This window comes from Panulirus ornatus, chromosome 58 (assembly GCF_036320965.1).
Source record: "Panulirus ornatus isolate Po-2019 chromosome 58, ASM3632096v1, whole genome shotgun sequence".
Lineage (NCBI taxonomy): Eukaryota > Metazoa > Arthropoda > Malacostraca > Decapoda > Palinuridae > Panulirus > Panulirus ornatus.
Genome location: NC_092281.1, coordinates 373,213 through 393,931, shown reverse-complemented (window position 1 = coordinate 393,931; position 20,719 = coordinate 373,213). Strand labels below are relative to the sequence as shown.

The following is a 20,719-nucleotide window of genomic DNA, read 5'->3' as shown; positions in this document are numbered from 1 at the left end:
TTGTTGTGTTAGTGATATGAGTCATGTGTGCAGTTTACTCCCATACTTGGCAATCCTCTTTTGGGAATATGGCATTTCCAGCATATTTGGACTGTATGTTAACTTTATGAGTCTATTTGTTACAATTAGTATCTGTATTGCCTCAAGAATGTAGAGGAGCTGATATTATTTGGTAGCTAGAAGCAGAGCAACGACAGTGGCTTCATTTTCCCAACTTACTAGCCATTTGTTAGTGCTAATAACAGCTCATTTACTGCATAGCTCAGTTTAGCTGTACATTCTCCCATCCTTGAGGAAGAAAAAAAGCTTTATGCCTCACAACATAAAATTGTAAAGCATTTCTTTACTACACAAGCTTAGTAAAATTGTTATCTGAAATCAGCACAAATTAGCTTTTAAGCTAGCCAGCCAGCCAGCCCCCCAACCCAACCCACCCCACAAAATGTGGGGGCTCCAGCGTGGTATTTTATCAAAATATATAGAGATATGTTATTCTTATCATTAAAAGGAAATCTCAAGAAAAGTTAAAACAAGAAATCAAGTAACCTTTCCCTGTTTGGTGCTGTGTAGACATTTAAAGTTTGCATGCTATATGATTTGCACTCCTGAAATTACTAATATTGCTCCTAATATGACTGATCATGTGCCCAGCCACCAACACTCCATAGTTTCCAAAACTCGCATAATGATTGTTTCATTTTAGTCATGTCACATTTACATAATTTGGAGACTTTTTGGAACATGGTGCCCAGTAAATGATAGTGATTACATGGAATATTTCACAGTAAAGCATAGGGTTTTTACATATGGCTTATTGTATAATTTTCAGAAATATCACTTATACATTACTTTTAGGTCACACATGCTCTTTCAGATTTTTTTCATATGTACTTGCCATTTCTTGCATTAGTAAGGTAGCATCCAGGAACAGATGGGTGAGCCTTAGAGAGAAAACTCCTTTCTTAGCTCCCTTGTATATTCCAGCATATTTGGACTGTATGTTAACTTTATGAGTCTATTTGTTACAATTAGTATCTGTATTGCCTCAAGAATGTAGAGGAGCTGATATTATTTGGTAGCTAGAAGCAGAGCAATGACAGTGGCTCAGATTTTTTTCATATGTACTCGCCATTTCTTGCATTAGTAAGGTAGCATCCAGGAACAGATGGGTGAGCCTTAGAGAGAAAACTCCTTTCTTAGCTCCCTTGTATATTCCTTCTTTGGAAAAGTAAAACTGGAGGGGAGGATTTTTAGCCCTTGTTCCCACCACTTTTACTTGCCTTCCACAAAATGCAGGGAATACATGGGAAGTATTCTTACTCTCCTATCCTCAGGCAAGTCTGAATGGAGAAAAACTGGAGGAAATTAAGTGTTTTAGATATCTAGGAGTGGACTTGGCAGTGAATGGAACCATGGAAGTGGAAGTTTGTCATATGGTAAGGAGGGGGTGAGGGTTCTGGGAATGATGAAGAATGTGTGGAGAGAATATTATCTTGGAATGCAAAAATGGGTATGTTTGAAGGAATAGTAGTTCCAGCTCTATTATATGGTTGTGAGGCATGGACTGTACATAGGTTGTGCGAAGGAGGGTGGATGTGTTGGAAATGAAATGTTTGAGGACAATACATGGTGTGATGTGGTTTGATCAAGTAAGTAATGTGAAGGTAAGAGTGTGGTTGAGAGAGCAGAAGAGGGTGTGTTAAAATGGTTTAGACATATGGAGAGAATAAGTAAGGAAAGGTTGACAAAGAGGATATATATGTCAGAGGTGGAGGAAATAAGAAGTGGGAGACCTTATTGTAGGTAGAAGGATGGAGTGAAAATTTTTTTGAGTAACTGGGGCCTGAACTTGCAAGAGAGTGAAAGGCGTGCACAGAATAGAGTGAACTTGAAGAATGTGTGGAAGTCGAGAACATTATCTCGGAGAGCAAAAATGGGTATGTTTGAAGGAATAGTGGTTCCAACAATGTTGTATGGTTGCGAGGCGTGGGCTATGGATAGAGTTGTGCGCAGGAGGATGGATGTGCTGGAAATGAGATGTTTGAGGACAATGTGTGGTGTGAGGTGGTTTGATCGAGTGAGTAACGTAAGGGTAAGAGAGATGTGTGGAAATAAAAAGAGCGTGGTTGAGAGAGCAGAAGAGGGTGTTTTGAAGTGGTTTGGGCACATGGAGAGGATGAGTGAGGAAAGATTGACCAAGAGGATATATGTATCGGAGGTGGAGGGAGCAAGGAGAAGAGGGAGACCAAATTGGAGGTGGAAAGATGGAGTGAAAAAGATTTTGTGTGATTGGGGCCTGAACATGCAGGAGGGTGAAAGGAGGGCAAGGAATAGAGTGAATTGGAGCGATGTGGTATACCGGGGTTGACGTGCTGTCAGTGGATTGAATCAAGGCATGTGAAGCGTCTGGGGTAAACCATGGAAAGCTGTGTAGGTATGTATATTTGCGTGTGTGGACATATGTATATACATGTGTATGGGGGGGGTTGGGCCATTTCTTTCGTCTGTTTCCTTGCGCTAACTCGCAAACGCGGGAGACAGCGACACAGTATAAAAAAAAAAAAAAAACTATTTGGTATACTGGAGTCGACGTGCTGTCAGTGGACTGAACCAGAGCATGGGAAACATCTGTGGTAAACTGTGGAAAGGTTGGTGGGGCCTGGATATGGATAGGGAGCTGTGGTTTTCATGCATTACTCATGACAGCTAGAGACTAAGTGGTAGCACATGGGGTGGCAATGCTGTTTCCTGTGGGGCACAGTGGTGCCAGGAATGGATGAAGACAAATAAGTATGAATATGTACATGTGTATATATGTTATTTATTTATTTATTATACTTTGTCGCTGTCTCCCGCGTTAGCAAGGTAGCGCAAGGAAACAGATGAAAGAATGGCCCAACCCACCCACATACACATGTATACACATACATGTCCACACACGTACATATACATACCTATACATCTCAAGTACACATATATATATACACACAGACATATACATATATACACATGTACATAATTCATACTGTCTGCCTTTATTCATTCCCATCGCCACCCCGCCACACATGAAATAACAACCCCCTCCCCCCACATGTGCATGAGATAGCGCTAGGAAAAGACAACAAAAGCCACATTCGTTCACACTCAGTCTCTAGCTGTCATGTATAATGCACTGAAACCACAGCTCCCTTTCCACAACCAGGCCCCACAGAACTTTCCATGGTTCACCCCAGATGCTTCACATGCCCTGGTTCAATCCATTGAAAGCATGTTGACCCTGGTATATCCACATCGTTCCAATTCACTCTATTCCTTGCACGCCTTTCACCCTCCTGCATGTTCAGGCCCCGATCACTCAAAATCTTTTTCACTCCATCTTTCCGCCTCCAATTTGGTCTCCCACTTCTCCTCATTCCCTCCACCTCTGACACATATATCCTCTTCGCCAATCTTTCCTCACTCATTCTCTCCATGTGACCAAACCATTTCAAAAGACCCTCTTCTGCTCTCTCAACCACACTCCTTTTATTACCTCACATCTCTCTTACCCTTTCATTACTTACTCGGTCAAACCACCTCACACCACATATTGTCCTCAAACATCACATTTCCAGCACATCCACCCTCCTCCGCACAACTCAATCTATAGCCCATGCCTCACAACCATATATCATTGTTGGAACCACTATTCCTTCAAACATACCCATTTTTGCTTTCCAAGATAATGTTCTCGACTTCCACACATTCTTCAACGCTCCCAGAACTTTCGCCCGCTCCCCCACCCTATGATTCACTTCCACTTCCATGTTTCCATCCACTGCCAAATCCACTCCCTTATATCTAAAACACTTCACTTCCTTCAGTTTTTATCCATTCAAACTTACCTCCCAATTGACTTGTCCCTCAACCCTACTGTACCTAATAACCTTGCTCTTATTCACATTTACTCTCAGCTTTCTTCTTTCACACACTTTACCAAACTCCGTCATCAGCTTCTGCAGTTTCTCACCCGAATCAGCCACCAGCGTTGTATCATCAGTGAAAACAACAACTGACTCTTTTCCTAAGCTCTCTCATCCACAACAGACTGCATACTTGCCCCTCTTTCCAAAACTCTTGCATTCACCTTCCTAACAACCCCATCTATAAACAAATTAAACAACCATGGAGACATCACGCACCCCTGCCGCAAACCAACATTCACTGAGAACCAATCATTTTCCTCTCTTCCTACACGTACACTTGCCTTACATCCTCAATAAAAACTTTTCACTGCTTCTGACAACTTGCCTCCCACACCATATATTCTTAATACCTTCCACAGAGCATCTCTATCAACTCTATCATATGCCTTCTCTAGATCCATAAATGCTACATACAAATCCATTTGCTTTTCTAAGTATTTCTCGCATACATTCTTCAAAGCAAACAGCTGATCCACACATCCTCTACCTTCTCTGAAACCACAGTGCTCTTCCCCAATCTGATGCTCTGTACATGCCTTCACCCTCTCAATCAATACCCTCCCATATAATTTCCCAGGAATACTCAACAGACTTATACCTCTGTAATTTGAGCACTCACTTTTATCCCCCTTGCCTTTGTACAGTGGCACTATGCAAGCATTCCGCCAATCCTCAGGCACCTCACCATGAGTCATACATACATTAAATAATCTTACCAACCAGTCAACAATACAGTCACCCCTTTTTTAATAAATTCCACCGCAGTACCATCCAAACCCGCTGCCTTGCTGGCTTCCATCTTCCGCAAAGCTTTCACTACCTCTTCTCTGTTTACCAAATCATTCTCCCTTACCCTCTCACTTTGCACTCCACCTCAACCAAAACACCTTAAATCTGGCACTCTATCATCAAACACATTCAACAAACCTTCAAGATATTCACTCCATCTCCTTCTCTATATATGTATATATATTTTGTTATGTATATGTGTGTGTATGGTCATATATGTGCATATGTGTATATGAGTGGATGGGTCTTTCTTTGTCTGTTTTGTGGCACTACCTCGTTGACTTGGAAAACAGCGATCAAGTATAGTGAATAGATAAGTAGATGTATGTATATACATACGTGTATGTGAGTGTATGTATATATTTGTGCATATAAGTGGACGTGTCTTTCTTCATCTGTTTTTCAGCACTATCTCGCTGATGTGGGAAACTGCGATCAAGTATGAAAAATTGGGGTAGGGGAGAAAGAATTCTACCTCCATATACTCTGTGTCATAAAAGGTGACAAAAGGGGGCAGGAGCAGGGGCCTGGAAACCTTCCTCTTCTTATTTCAATTTCTTGAGAAGAAACAGAATAAGGAGTCTAATGGGAAGTGCTTACCCAGCTTGAAGGCTCAGACTGAGTGTCTGAATGTGTGTGTATGTAACCAACATGAGAAGAAAGGAGAGATAGGTACAGGTTGAACCTCTCTAATTCGGAGCTGTGTGGTCTGATAACTCCCATGGTATGGCGCGTTTTGAATCTGCCACCATCAGTTCATGGATGTGCCACCAGGGCAGCACTGTTGGCTGTGCTAAGGTGCCAAAATGTGTTTGCATTGCAGCTGTAAGCATTTCTAGGGAGATGCTTATTGAGCAGGCCAAAATTTTTCATAGAGAACTATAACTAAACTATGACTGAATATGTGCAAGGATGGTTACACAAGTTTAAATGGAGACATGGAATTTTAGTACATATTGTGTGCGGTGAAAAGCGTTGTGCTGATATGGAAGTTTGTAGTTTACAGTCATATCAAAAGAATCAATAAAAACTCCAATTCTTTATAAAACAACCAATAGCCATATTTGCAAGGTGAGAGAGAGTGTATAAGCCACCTCCCTGGCTGGGACTGACACTGCAGCATGAGCTGGCTACCTGACAGTAACAATAAAGCAACAATAGTAAGAAGAGTCGACCAAAGCCAACTACCAACCTTTGGTTGTTCATTATATTAACTATTTGTCACAAAGCTGCTACAAAGTTTGTGGACGAATTTGCATAGTTAGTAGCAGCGTAAAACATCCCCAGAACAAATTTTATAATGCAGACGAATCTACCCTGTATTTGTGTTGTCTGCCACAAAAAAAAAAAAACCATTGCCCAAAATATTGTGGAGTCTCCATCTGTGGTATTCTGATGTAACAATAAAAACCTTGTTCGGAAGCATTAATGGTTGTAGTATTTCCCATTTTAAGCTTTGTTCTACATTTGATATCACAACAGTGTGTTTGTGAAATGAGCTGGCAAGACTAGGGGTCGGGCATATATTTACATAGGGGTTCCCTTAGGGGCCACTTTTTGTTCTCTGGCCTTTGTTGTGGTAAGGCAGTGGCCAGGTCCCAAGGTTGCAGGATTAAAGATGCTCAATCTTTAGTAAGTTTCAGGAAAGAAACCTGGATGTTCTGGCTTTGAGTGAAATGAAGCTGAAAGAGTAAAGGGAAGAATGGTTTGGAAACATCATGGGAATAAAGTCGGGGGTTGGTGAAAGGACAAAAGCTAAGGAAGGAGTAGCATTACTCCTGAAGCAAGAGTTGTGGGAGTGTTTGATAGAGTGTAATGAAGTAAATTCTAGATTGATGCATGTAAAACTGAAAGGGGATGGCAAGAGATAGGTAATTACACTGTGTAACAAATGTTTCCTTTATTTTTTTGTTCTTGGGTAATAAGTTTATTTTTTTAATAGTCTAAAAAGTATAGAAAACAGCTTTTATTAACATGAAACTCTGCTTTTGTGATCAGGACAGTGATATTTAGAAATTCACCTACTTTTCAGAACATTCCAGATAGATTTGTAACTGATAACTGATATAGAACTTTCTAGAAGTTACCAGTAAAATGAATAGTAGTATGAATATAAGGGCCTTAAGCCAACTAGTTCAGTTTAAATTTAGCTGCCTAAGTGGATACATATACATACATTTTCTGAGATGACACCGTGAGGCTGCAAGCATCTGGCAGTGCATTTTGCGATGTCTGTGGCCAATTTATCAAAACAAGAGCAGCATCAACTAAGATGTGTAAGGTTTACAAGGCATATTTCAGCATGCTTGTTGCATATCAGAACAAATTCTAGGCACCTCATTTCACCTGTGAGCACTGCAAAAAAATTCTGGAAGGTAAGATAGACAGTTGTTGCTCATTTGGATGGCGGATGGTGAAGATTTGTAGAGGCTCTCAGAAAAGAAGAGAGAATGTTAGGGAGAAGAGAGTGGTGAGAGTGCTTGATCTTGGAAAGGAGACTTGGGTGAGGAAGTATCAGGAGAGATTGAGTGTAGAATGGCAAAAGGTGAGAGCAGATGATGTGAGGGGATTGGGTGAGGAATCGGATGTATTTAGGGCAGCAGTGATGGCTTGCATAGAAGGTGCATGTGGTATGAGAAAGGTGGAAGTTGGGCAGATTAGAAAGGGTAGTGATTGGTGGGATGAAGAAGTAAGATTGTTAGTGAAAGGAAAAAAAGAGAGGCATTTGGACAATACTTGCAGGGAAGTAGTGCAAATGACTGGGAAATTTATAAAAGAAAGTGGCAAGAGGTCAAGAGAAAGGTGCAAGAGTTGAAAAAGAGGGCAAATGAGGGTTAGCGTGAGAGAGTATCATTAGATTTTTGGGAGAATAAAAAGATGTTTTGGAAGGAGGTAAATAAGGTGCGTAAGACAAGAGAACAATTGGGAACATCAGTGAAGGGAGCAAATGGGGAAGTGATAACATATATTGATGGAGTATTTTGAAGGTTTGTTGAATGTGTTTGATGATAGAGTGGCAGGTATGGGGTGTTTTGGTCTAGGTGGTGTTCGAAGTGAGAAGGTCAGGGAAAATGATTTGGTGAAGAGAGAAGAGGTAGTGAAAGCTTTGTGAAAGATGAAGTCTGGCAAGGCAGCGTCTTTGATGGTATTGCATTGGAATTTATTGAAAAGGGGGTGACTGTGTTGTTGATTGGTTGGTAAGGATATTCAATGTATGTATGGACCATGGTGATGTGCCTTAGGATTGCAGAATGCATGCATAGTGCCATTGTACAAAGGTATAGGGGATAAAGGTGAGTGTTCAAACTACAGAGGCATAAGTCTGTTGAGTATTCCTGGGAAATTGTATACTTATTATTCATTATACTTAACCGCCATCTCCCACGTTAGCGAGGTTGCGAGGCGTGGGCTATGGTTAGAGTTGTGCGCAGGAGGGTGGATGTGCTGGAAATGAGATGTTTGAGGACAATATGTTGTGTGAGGTGGTTTGATCGAGTAAGTAATGTAAGGGTAAGAGAGATGTGTGGAAATAAAAAGAGCGTGGTTGAGAGAGCAGAAGAGGGTGTTTTGAAATGGTTTGGGCACATGGAGAGAATGAGTGAGGAAAGATTGACCAAGAGGATATATGTGTTAGAGGTGGAGAGAACGAGAAGTGGGAGACCAAATTGGAGGTGGAAAGATGGAGTGAAAAAGATTTTGAGTGATCGGGGCCTGAATATGCAGGATGGTGAAAGGAGGGCAAGGAATAGAGTGAATTGGAACGATGTGGTATACCGGGGTCGACGTGCTGTCAATGGATTGAACCAGGGCATGTGAAGCGTCTGGGGTAAGCCATGGAAAATTCTGTGGGGCCTGGATGTGGAAAGGGAGCTGTGGTTTCAGTGCATTATTACATGACAGCTAGAGACTGAGTGTGAATGAATGTGACCTTTGTTGTCTTTTCCTAGCGCTACCTCGCACACATGAGGGGGGAGGGGGCTGTTATTTCATGTGTGGCGGGGTGACGATGGGAATGAATAAAGGCAGACAGTATGAATTATGTACATGTGTATATATGTATATGTCTGTGTGTGTGTATATATATGTATACGTTGAGATGTATAGGTATGTATATTTGTGTGTGTGGACGTGTATGTATATGCATGTGTATGTGGGTGGGTTGGGCCATTCTTTCATCTGTTTCCTTGCACTACCTCGCTAATGCGGGAGACAGCGCCAAAGCAAAATAGAATGAATAGATAAATATATGTATATATTTTTTTTTTTTTTTTTTTTTATACTATTTTTATACTATTTTCATACTATTCGCCATTTCCCGCATTTGCGAGGTAGCGTTAAGAACAGAGGACTGGGCCTTAGAGGGAAACTCCTCACCTGGCCCCCTTCTCTGTTCCTTCTTTTGGAAAATTAAAAAAAAACGAGAGGGGAGGATTTCCAGCCACCCACTCCCTCCCCTTTTAGTCGCCTTCTACGACACGTAGGGAATACGTGGGAAGTATTCTTTCTCCCCTATCCCCAGGGATAATATATATATATATATATATATATATATATATATATATATATATATATATTTTTATTATACTTTGTCGCTGTCTCCCGCGTTTGCGAGGTAGCGCAAGGAAACAGACGAAAGAAATGGCCCAACCCCCCCCCCCATACACATGTATATACATACGTCCACACACGCAAATATACATACCTACACAGCTTTCCATGGTTTACCCCAGACGTTTCACATGCCTTGATTCAATCCACTGACAGCACGTCAACCTCGGTATACCACATCGCTCCAATTCACTCTATTCCTTGCCCTCCTTTCACCCTCCTGCATGTTCAGGCCCCGATCACACAAAATCTTTTTCACTCCATCTTTCCACCTCCAATTTGGTCTCCCTCTTCTCCTCGTTCCCTCCACCTCCGACACATATATCCTCTTTGTCAGTCTTTCCTCACTCATTCTCTCCATGTGCCCAAACCATTTCAAAACACCCTCTTCTGCTCTCTCAACCACGCTCTTTTTATTTCCACACATCTCTCTTACCCTTACGTTACTTACTCGATCAAACCACCTCACACCACACATTGTCCTCAAACATCTCATTTCCAGCACATCCATCCTCCTGCGCACAACTCTATCCATAGCCCACGCCTCGCAACCATACAACATTGTTGGAACCACTATTCCTTCAAACATACCCATTTTTGCTTTCCGAGATAATGTTCTCGACTTCCACACATTCTTCAAGGCTCCCAGGATTTTCGCCCCCTCCCCCACCCTATGATCTACTTCCGCTTCCATGGTTCCATCCGCTGCCAGATCCATTCCCAGATATCTAAAACACTTTACTTCCTCCAGTTTTTCTCCATTCAAACTTACCTCCCAATTGACTTGACCCTCAACCCTACTGTACCTAATTACCTTGCTCTTATTCACATTTACTCTTAACTTTCTTCTTTCACACTTTACCAAACTCAGTTACCAGCTTCTTCAGTTTCTTACATGAATCAGCCACCAGCGCTGTATCATCAGCGAACAACAACTGACTCACTTCCCAAGCTCTCTCATCCCCAACAGACTTCATACTTGCCCCTCTTTCCAAAACTCTTGCATTTACCTCCCAAACAACCCCATCCATAAACAAATTAAACAACCATGGAGACATCACACACCCCTGCCGCAAACCTACATTCACTGAGAACCAATCACTTTCCTCTCTTCCTACACGTACACATGCCTTACATCCTCGATAAAAACTTTTCACTGCTTCTAACAACTTGCCTCCCACTCCATATATTCTTAATACCATCCACAGAGCATCTTGCTGACACAGGAAATGGCTATCAAGTATAATGAAATTTACAATGTATGTATGTGCATCACAGCTAGCATTAACATAAGATATATTTAATTTCATGTAAGCAGAATTTGTTTTTAAAGACTTTATAGTGTTTTTGGGCATAGAGCAAAAGCCAGGTTTTCTGTCAGCAGCAATTTAAGGATTTTGTGTAAGTTCGCCAAAACTCACTTACAGAGAGTGTAGGGCTCTATGTAGCTTATCCCCATAACTTTTTAAGGTTCATTCCTTACTGTTAACAACTTTCTGTCTTTGGATTTATAGATGATGTATTTTTGTGAAAATGAAATTTTACCCAAAAAATTAATTCCAACATGGGCATCAAGGTAAATTATAGGAACTTTTTGAAGGTTAAGTAAAGTGTTACCTCTTACCATCTTTTGACAACAGTTATAGAACTTTTCCCATCATCAAGTGACAATTTTAAGTTGCCTCTTTCTTTGTAAAGTCACAGCTGATGGTTGCCTCCACTAGTTATCCTAAGAGGTCACAAGCAGCCTACTGCTACAGCTGGAAAAGATATCTCGCATTGTAGTCATCCACAGAATATGAAGAGAGAGGATACAGTATACATCATCAGTGTTTGATGCCTGATACTTGGTGCATTGCCAGATGTATGCTCTTATTAAATTAGTATTAGAGTTAAAAGAAATGTGGGGATAAGAGTTTATATTTTTTAGTGAAAATAAAGTTATTTGTTCATTTATTTATGTGAATATAGTTATGTCTGTGAATGAATTAAAAATGTATGAAAAAGTTTGTTAACTAATGTCTGTAAAGGATAAGTAAGTAATATGTTGTTTAGTTTGAGATCATACCTTTAAAAGAATCATAAATTGTTTAATGTGATTAGGTGTATATAAAATGCAATTTCATCTGGAAATACTATGGTTATGATATACTTGCTTGGATATAGGGCATCCATACCACGAGCACAGGCCATCTCCCATGCACTCAGCGCCCTCCCACACAGACATAGAAGAAAGTATATTTGTTTCTTGTGTATTTTCTGTAAGGAGACAAGATTTTTTTATGGGAATAATCCATGAGGCAGTTTTGCTGGTAAAGGTTAATTGCTGGATATTTTATATTATCATGTGTAGAGGGAAATGCAATGTTTTATCTATTTTGTAGAATGTTTTTAATTGCCATAGTGAAGCCAAGTAACCATCACTGAAGAAATTTCTGTTAGAAATATTTGATGTAGTTAATGGCATATGAACTCATAGGGACTGAGAAGTTTTCTTGTCTGATAAGGGCTCTCCCACTGAATGCTTCTTTTTCATTATTTTTGCACATTTTCTTATAGCTTTTATGATATTTTGACAGTGGGTTGTTACATCAGAGAGCTACATGTAGGAAGTAGATGGAAACAAATATTGATCAGATCACCCATGAAATATAAAGGATGCATAATCTTTTTGCTCCTATGAAAATATGCTCTTGAAATATGAAGGCAAGAAGAGTTGCTCACATAGGTAAGGCAACCCAGGTAACCAAGATGAAGTAAAGAATAACACAGATTCTAGAATTAGAAAGCATTGACAGTCAAGAATAGTTTTAAAAACATGCTCTACCTAAGAAAGGGTTGTTTCATAATACTGCACTAAAGAGCACAGTGATGTGATTATGACCAAAGAAATATTATTGTCTCAGGAAGGTGGAACCTTCTGTAGATCCATCTATATCCTGTTGTATGTCTATCAAATACAACTTTTTTGTGCTCTATCAACTTCATGTAATTCAGATGTATCCATTTCAGAATTTATGCATTCAGGATGTTATTCCATTGTTGATGTTAACAGAGACTCAGTTAAAGGAATACCTGGATACACCCCAGAGAGGTAAGTTCTCCATTGATATTAGAGTAAACAGCATATTGTATTATTCCATTGTATTATTTCATTGTATTATTTCATTGCTTCTTGTCAAATCTTACTCAAACATCTTGATCACCTACTATATTGTATTATTACATATTGTTTCTTGCATAATGATCACCCACTATATTATTACATTGCTTCTTGCCAAATCTTACTCAGATATCTTGATCACCCATTATATTGTCTTATTGCATATTGTTTCTTGCCAAATCTTACTCAAACATCTTGATCACCCACTATATTGTATTATTACATTGCTTCTTGCCAAATCTTACTCAGACATCTTGAACACTATATTGTATTATTACATATTGTTTCTTGCCAAATCTTACTCAAACATCTTGATCACCCAATATATTGTATTATTACATTGTTTCTTGCCAGACCTTACTCAAACATTCTGATCACCCACTGTATTTTATTATTACATTGATTCTTGTCAAATCTTACTCAAACATCTTGATCACCAAATATATTGTATTATTACATTGCTTCTTGCCAAATCTTACTCAGATATCTTGAACACTATACTGTATTATTACATATTGTTTCTTGCCAAATCTTACTCAGACATCTTGATCGCCCACTATATTGTATTATTACTTATTGTTTCTTGCCAAATCTCACTCAAACATCATGATCACCCATTATATTGTATTATTACATTGTTTCTTGCCAAACCTTACTCAGACATTCTGATCACCCTCTGTATTTTATTTTTACACTGATTCTTGTCAAATCTTACTCAGACATCTTGATCACCCACTATATTGTATTATTACATTGCTTCTTGCCAAATTTTACTCAGACATCTTGACCACCCATTATATTGTATTATTACATATCGCTTCTTCCCAAATCTTGCTCAGACATCTTGATCACCCACTATATTGTATTATTACGGTGCTTCTTGTCAAATCTTACTCGAACATCTTGATCACCCACTATATTGTATTATTACATATTGCTTTTTCCCAGATCTTGCTGAGACATCTTGAGCACCTACTATATTGTATTAATACATTGCTTCTTGCCAAATCTTGCTCAAACATCTTGATCACCTACAATATCTTATTATTACATTGCTACTTATGGTTCAGTAAATGTTTTATTCTAGGGATTGACCCAGCATTATGGGAGCAAGGCAAGAGAGAGAATCCAGACCCTAAGAAGTATTTTCCTGTTGTTAAAGTTGGCTTTCAGGAACTACAGAAACAATTCAAGTGAGTACCCTTTTCATAACTTCTCACAGCTGCATATTTTCAATCATGATATGCATTGTTTTATGAGGTAGTGATGGGACACATCTGTTTACCATGTACAGGTGGTCCTTCCCCCATCCATCAGATGCTTATTCTCACCAAACCTAACTTAATTGCAACAGGCTTGCAAATGTATGCCTTTCTTATCCATTCTTTTTAACTATTTTCTCAGTACACATCCTTTATTGTTTGTTTGCTTGATGAATCTTCATCTTCCACAACAGTTCTTTCTTGTCAAGTAGCTGCCGCTCTCCCCTTTCTATCTTGTGTTAACCAGTTGCACCTTATTGCCATTTTCCTTTCTGTACCAAAAACCTTTTCAGCACAGTACTGTAATGTGGCAAGCAGCTTACTTTCCAAAAAGCCTCACCAGTTTTGTGAACTCGAACTTGATTTGTCTTACACATTTTCTATTTTCTTATTAATTCACATACACCTCAGGGCTATTTCCAGCACTTTAAATCTATTCCAGTAGCCCTGTATAATGTTCTACAAATTTGCATGGCATTTCTAATCTTTCTCAAGTTCTGTCATTAACCAGGTATTTCTTGTTGTAGATGCACCTATGTAATTTTGTACACTTATATGCCATTCGTGTTCATTTCTTTTGATGGTCCTCTTGAGACAAGTGCAAAATACAGCACCAAACCTAAACTTCAGTATCTTTAGCCAACCCTGAAATCAGTTTATTTAACCCAATTGTTCATTGGCCCCTGGATCAGTTAGTCATGTTGGCTCTTTAGTGGTTGAACTGAGGACAATTTAAGTTGTACAGGTGTCTGCGGTATGGGTTTGTTTTTTCTTTTTGGTGGGATATTTTCCTGAGGGATCTAAAGCTGTAATTGATTTTTGATGTAAACATTACACAGCCATTTTGGATAGGTAACCAAAGATTACTGGCTTGAAGCAGAACAACTTTGACTTAGCACATTTCAAAAGACAGGCTTTTCACTTTCTCAAATATTCTTATTCTCCTTTGTCTTTTCTTTTTCCATTTCATAATTCTCTCTATATTTCAATTAAGGCCCAACCTTGCTGTGGACTGTTGTCTGTGATTAGAGTCTTCAACATAAAAAAGAAACAAAAAAACTGCAGAGGCTGGTTTCTGAATTTTGGAGAGTGTGTGAAAGGGGAAAATTGAGAGTTTTTATTGATAAAAGTAAGATTATTAAGTATAGTAAGTGAAAGAGGTAAGGTTATTTAATGTATGTATGACTCATGGTGAGGTGCCTGAGGATTGGCGGAATGCGTGCATAGTGCCATTGTACAAAGGCAAAGGGGATAAGAGTGAGTGCTCAAATTACAGAGGTATAAGTTTGTTGAGTATTCCTGGTAAATTATATGGGAGGGTATTGATTGAGAGGGTGAAGGCATGTACAGAGCATCAGATCGGGGAAGAGCAGTGTGGTTTCAGAAGTGGTAGAGGATGTGTGGATCAGGTGTTTGCTTTGAAGAATGTATGTGAGAAATACTTAGAAAAGCAAATGGATTTGTATGTAGCATTTATGGATCTGGAGAAGGCATATGATAGAGTTGATAGAGATGCTCTGTGGAAGGTATTAAGAATATATGGTGTGGGAGGAAAGTTGTTAGAAGCAGTGAAAAGTTTTTATCGAGGATGTAAGGCATGTGTACATGTAGGAAAAGAGGAAAGTGATTGGTTCTCAGTGAATGTAGGTTTGCGGCAGGGGTGTGTGATGTCTCCATGGTTGTTTAATTTGTTTATGGATGGGGTTGTTTGGGAGGTAAAGCAAGAGTTTTGGAAAGAGGGGCAAGTATGAAGTCTGTTGGGGATGAGAGAGCTTGGGAAGTGAGTCAGTTGTTGTTCGCTGATGATACAGCGCTGGTGGCTGATTCATGTGAGAAACTGCAGAAGCTGGTGACTGAGTTTGGTAAAGTGTGTGGAAGAAGAAAGTTAAGAGTAAATGTGAATAAGAGCAAGGTTATTAGGTACAGTAGGGTTGAGGGTCAAGTCAATTGGGAGGTGAGTTTGAATGGAGAAAAACTGGAGGAAGTGAAGTGTTTTAGATATCTGGGAGTGGATCTGGCAGCGGATGGAACCATGGAAGCGGAAGTGGATCATAGGGTGGGGGAGGGGGCGAAAATTCTGGGGGCCTTGAAGAATGTGTGGAAGTCGAGAACATTATCTCGGAAAGCAAAAATGGGTATGTTTGAAGGAATAGTGGTTCCAACAATGTTGTATGGTTGCGAGGTGTGGGCTATGGATAGAGTTGTGCGCAGGAGGATGGAGGTGCTGGAAATGAGATGTTTGAGGACAATGTGTGGTGTGAGGTGGTTTGATCGAGTGAGTAACGTAAGGGTAAGAATGATGTGTGGAAATAAAAAGAGCGTGGTTGAGAGAGCAGAAGAGGGTGTTTTGAAGTGGTTTGGGCACATGGAGAGAATGAGTGAGGAAAGATTGACCAAGAGGATATATGTGTCGGAGGTGGAGGGAACGAGGAGAAGAGGGAGACCAAATTGGAGGTGGAAAGATGGAGTGAAAAAGATTTTGTGTGATCGGGGCCTGAACATGCAGGAGGGTGAAAGGAGGGCAAGGAATAGAGTGAATTGGAGCGATGTGGTATACCGGGGTTGACGTGCTGTCAGTGGATTGAATCAAGGCATGTGAAGCGACTGGGGTAAACCATGGAAAGCTGTGTAGGTATGTATATTTGCGTGTGTGGACGTATGTATATACATGTGTATGGGGGGGGTTGGGCCATTTCTTTCGTCTGTTTCCTTGCGCTACCTCGCAAACGCAGGAGACAGCGACAAAGTATAACAAAAAAAAATAAAGTGAAAGAAACAAGTTGGTTGAAGTGTGACTTTGAATGGAGAGATCCTAGAGGAAGTGTAATGTTTAAGATACCTGGTAGTGGACATGGCAGCAGACAGAACAATGAGAGCCAAAATATGCCATAAGGTGGGTGAGGAGTCAGAGGTTCTAGATACACAGAGTAGTGTGTGTGGAAAGAGAGGTCGCTGTCTGTGAGGGTAAAGATAGGTATGTTTGATGATGTATTACTTCTGACATTGTTGTTTGGTTGTGAGCCATTGACCAAACATTAAAAAGTATGGTAGGTGGTGAATTGCTGGAAATGAAATGTTTCAGGATAGTTTTTCAGGATAGTTTAGATATTTTTGCAGAATAAGAAAATCAAATATGGACAGTTTTAAAACTGGAGTAGAATCTCCACTTTATGTAGTCTCCAAGTTGGTTTTCAAGGAATGCTTTGGTCATCATGTTTTCATGTAGCCCAAGTGGCTACATAATGTAGGAGTACCCATATGAATTACACCCAGAACTTGTTATATTTGTATTTGTATAATATACATGAATTTGATTATACTGATGAAAGTACGGTATTCATCCAGACTGTAGACAGCTGGGAAGAAAATGTATTTTTATATGTGGAGGCTTAGGTGTTCATTCATTGGTAGGATGTTGCATTTTTTTTTTATGTTTCTTCATCATTCCGACATTATCAGTGTAACATCAGGAACGTACGAAAAATGGCCTCATGTGTTCACATCCATTCTCTAGCTGTCATGTGTAATACACTGAAACCACAGGTACCCATCCGGTGTCAGGCCTCATAGATCTTTCTGTGATTTTCCTGAACTACTTCATATGCTGTGGTTCAGCCCACTGACTGCTTGTCACCCCGTGTGCCACATTACATCAATTTACTCTCCACATGTACATCTTTCTCCCACCTGCTTGTTTAAACCCATAGTACAAAAAATCTTTGTCATGCCTTCCTTCCATTTTCAATTTAGTTTCACCCTTCTCCTTGTCCTCTCCACTTCTGACACACATATCTTCTTTGTTAACCTCTCCTCACTCATGCTCTCCAAATGTCCAAACCATTTCAACACATCCTCTTCAGCTTTCTCATCTGCACTCTTCTTATTACCACACCTCTCTTTTACCCTTTCATTACTTACTTGACAAACCACCTCATATCATATGTTGTTTTCAGATATCTCATTTCCAACTCTTCCACCCTTCTGCATGCATCCTCATGAGAAAGCAGCGGTGATTGTGAATACTTTATGTAAAAAGAGAGACATACATAAGGACATGTCTGTGAGTAGAAAAGATGGTCACTAGGCATTACTGGATTGCATACTAAATGATAGGTATTCAAAAGAGAGACTTGTGGATGTGAATGTGATGAGACTGCTGGTGGAACATCAGATCATTACCTTGTGGAGGCAATGGTGAAGATTCGTAGAGATTTTCAGGAAAAAAAAAGGTTCGTTATGGGTGAGAAGAGAGAGGTAACAATAAGTGAGCTTGGAAAAGAGACTTGGATGAGGAAATGCCAGGAGAGATTGAGTGCAGAATGACAAAAGGTAAAAGTGAATGAAGATAGGGGAGTGGATTAGGAATGGGAGGTTGTGCTGGCATGTGTGAGAGAAGCATGTGGCATGTGTAAAGTGGGATGTGGGCAGACAGAAAGGATGGGGAGTGGTGGGATGATGAATTAGAATTGCAAATGAAAGAGAAAAGAGAGGTAAATGGATGGTGCTTACAGGGAAGGATTGGCAGTGATTGGGAGATGTATAAGAGAAAGTGGTTGGAGATCAAGAGGAAGGTGCAGTGGTTGGAAAAGAGGTTAATTGAGAGTTGGTGTGGGTGAGTATCAGTAAACTTCAGGGAAAGTAAGAAAGATGTCTTGGAAGGAGGTAAATTGTGTGTGAAAAACAATAGAACAAATGGGAACATCAATGAAGGGGCAAATGGGGAAGTGCTAAGAGGTGGTGATGAAGTGAGGAGATGGAGTAAGTATTTTGAAGGGCTGCTTAATGAAATTGATGTTGGGATGGCAGATGTAGGAAGTTTGGTTTAGGGTGTTATGCAAAGTGAAGAAATCAAGGTAAGAGGTTTGGTGAAGAGAGGAGGTGGGGAAGGCCTTCTGTAAGTTGAATCATGGCAAGGAAGCTGGAGTGGATGGTATTGCAGTTGAATTCCTGAAAAAAAGAAGTTACTGTGTTGGTAGTTGGTTAGGTAGGACTTTCAGTGTATGTATGGATCATGATGAGGTGCCTCAGGATTGGCAGCATATCACCATGCCTGTTTGATATGTTTATGGATGGGATGCTTAGGGAAGTAAATGCTAGAGTCTTAGAGAGAGGGGCAAGTATGCAGACTGTGAGGAGGAGAAGGGGGAGGAGAGGGGCCTGGGAAGTGAATGAGTTGTTTTTTGTTGATGATACAGGACTGGTGGCAGATATGAGTGAGAAACTGCTTTTGTCAAATGATATTCTCGATAGTCCTTTTTTCATATCAAACTATGACCTCCATTCACATTTCCAATTCAAAAGTGGTGTTTGTGCTCATTCCAACAACAACATCCCTGTTGCACACCTCAAGGACCTTGAGTCCCTAAGCTTCGATATTATTTGGCTCAAGGTCTGTCTCCATACCACCATGCTTTTCCTCTGTTTCACCTATTGTTCTCCTAATTCTACAAATTTTATATCCTTCTTTGACTAACTAAACTCCTGCCATGAGACTGTGGCATCCTCTCACTTGCAAGGTGGGATCTTCTATATCAGCGATTTCAACGTTCACCATAAGGAATGAATGAATTCCTCCCATATGGATGGTGGAGGGATTGAAGCCCTCACATTCCCCATTCTCAATAACTTAAAGCAAATTATCTCCCACCTTACCCATATTCCTGACTGCTGTGACCACTCTCCTAATATTCTGGAATTGTTTTTCACCTCTTGTCCATCCTGCTGTAAGTACACAATATCACCCCAAATAAGTTCATCTAATCCCACTCTCATAAATGTATCTATTCTAACAGCACCTCCCTCTCCAGCAACCCCTTCTAAGCATTAATTCTGGTACCTCAGCGAAGCTGACTGGAATAGCTTACATGATTTCTTTTCTGACTTTCTTTGGGTAAATTACCATCTCTTATGTGATGATGCCTCTGTCTCTGCCAAATGCATAGCAGAGATTATTCTTGTGGGAATGGAAGCATTTATCCCCTCTTCCTCCAAGATGATCTCTTCATCCAATCAGTGGTTTAACCGTTCCTGTTCTGTGGCCATTCAGACAAGGGATCAGGTATAATGGGCTTGGGAAAACTTTCCTACCTCTGGTTCCCATTCAGCTTTTATCACTGCCTGTATTGCTGCAAGCACGTTATCCATGAGGCAAAGCATTCCTGCATTCAAAGGAAGTGCGATAACCTCTCCTCTTTATCAACTGATAGGTTATTCTGGTTTTTAGCTATGGGCATCTCTAACAACTTCTGTCACTCTACCTTTCCTTCACTTTTCTGTTCTGACAGCACTATAGCTGTCTCTCCCATAGACAAAGCAACTCTCTTTGGTTCCTGTTTCTCATCTAACTCCGCCTTGGATGACTTTAACATTCTTTCACCCCTTGATGCTTTTCTTCCTAATCTTATGCCTCTTCTCATAATCTCTTTTTGGACTATCCAAAAAGCACTTCTCTCTGTGGACACAAGCAAGGCTTATGGGTCTGATGGCATCCATCCCCTTGTACTGAAAGAGTGTGCCTCTGAACTTGTACCTGTACTTGCTTGTCTGTCCCATTTCTTCTTAAAAACCAAAACTTTTTATTCTCCTTGGAAACATGCATTGATACATCCCATCCCTAAGAAGGATGACTTTTCCAACCCTTTTAACTGTCGTCCTACTGCTTTTACATTACCATTTCCAAATTCTTTGAATCCCTCCTCAGCTTCCATATCGTTAAACACCTTGAAAATCACAGTGTACTCTCTGATTACCAGTATTGTTTCCATAAGGTGAGATCCACTGTTGGTACTCTCTCCTGTCTTACAAATGTATGGTCATCATTCTTGAAAGATTTTGGGGAGTCATGTTTAGTTGCCCTAAACATATCTAAGGTTTTTGACAGGGTGTGGCATGGGGGTCTCACCTTAAGCTCCCCTCTTTTGGTTTCCGTCCCT

General features: G+C 40.1%; 1 protein-coding gene across 13 annotated transcripts in view; it reads left to right on the top strand.

Annotated features, from left to right (window-relative positions):
- Window positions 1–20,719, top strand: part of Nup54 (nuclear pore complex protein Nup54) — a 222,087-nt gene that overhangs the window by 180,464 nt on the left and 20,904 nt on the right. For all 13 annotated transcript variants that reach the window (XM_071695765.1, XM_071695763.1, XM_071695759.1 and 10 more), the window contains 2 exons: window positions 12,375–12,456; window positions 13,613–13,718. In XM_071695765.1, coding sequence (XP_071551866.1) covers window positions 12,375–12,456; window positions 13,613–13,718 — 188 coding nt within the window. The remainder of the gene's footprint in view (window positions 1–12,374; window positions 12,457–13,612; window positions 13,719–20,719) is intronic.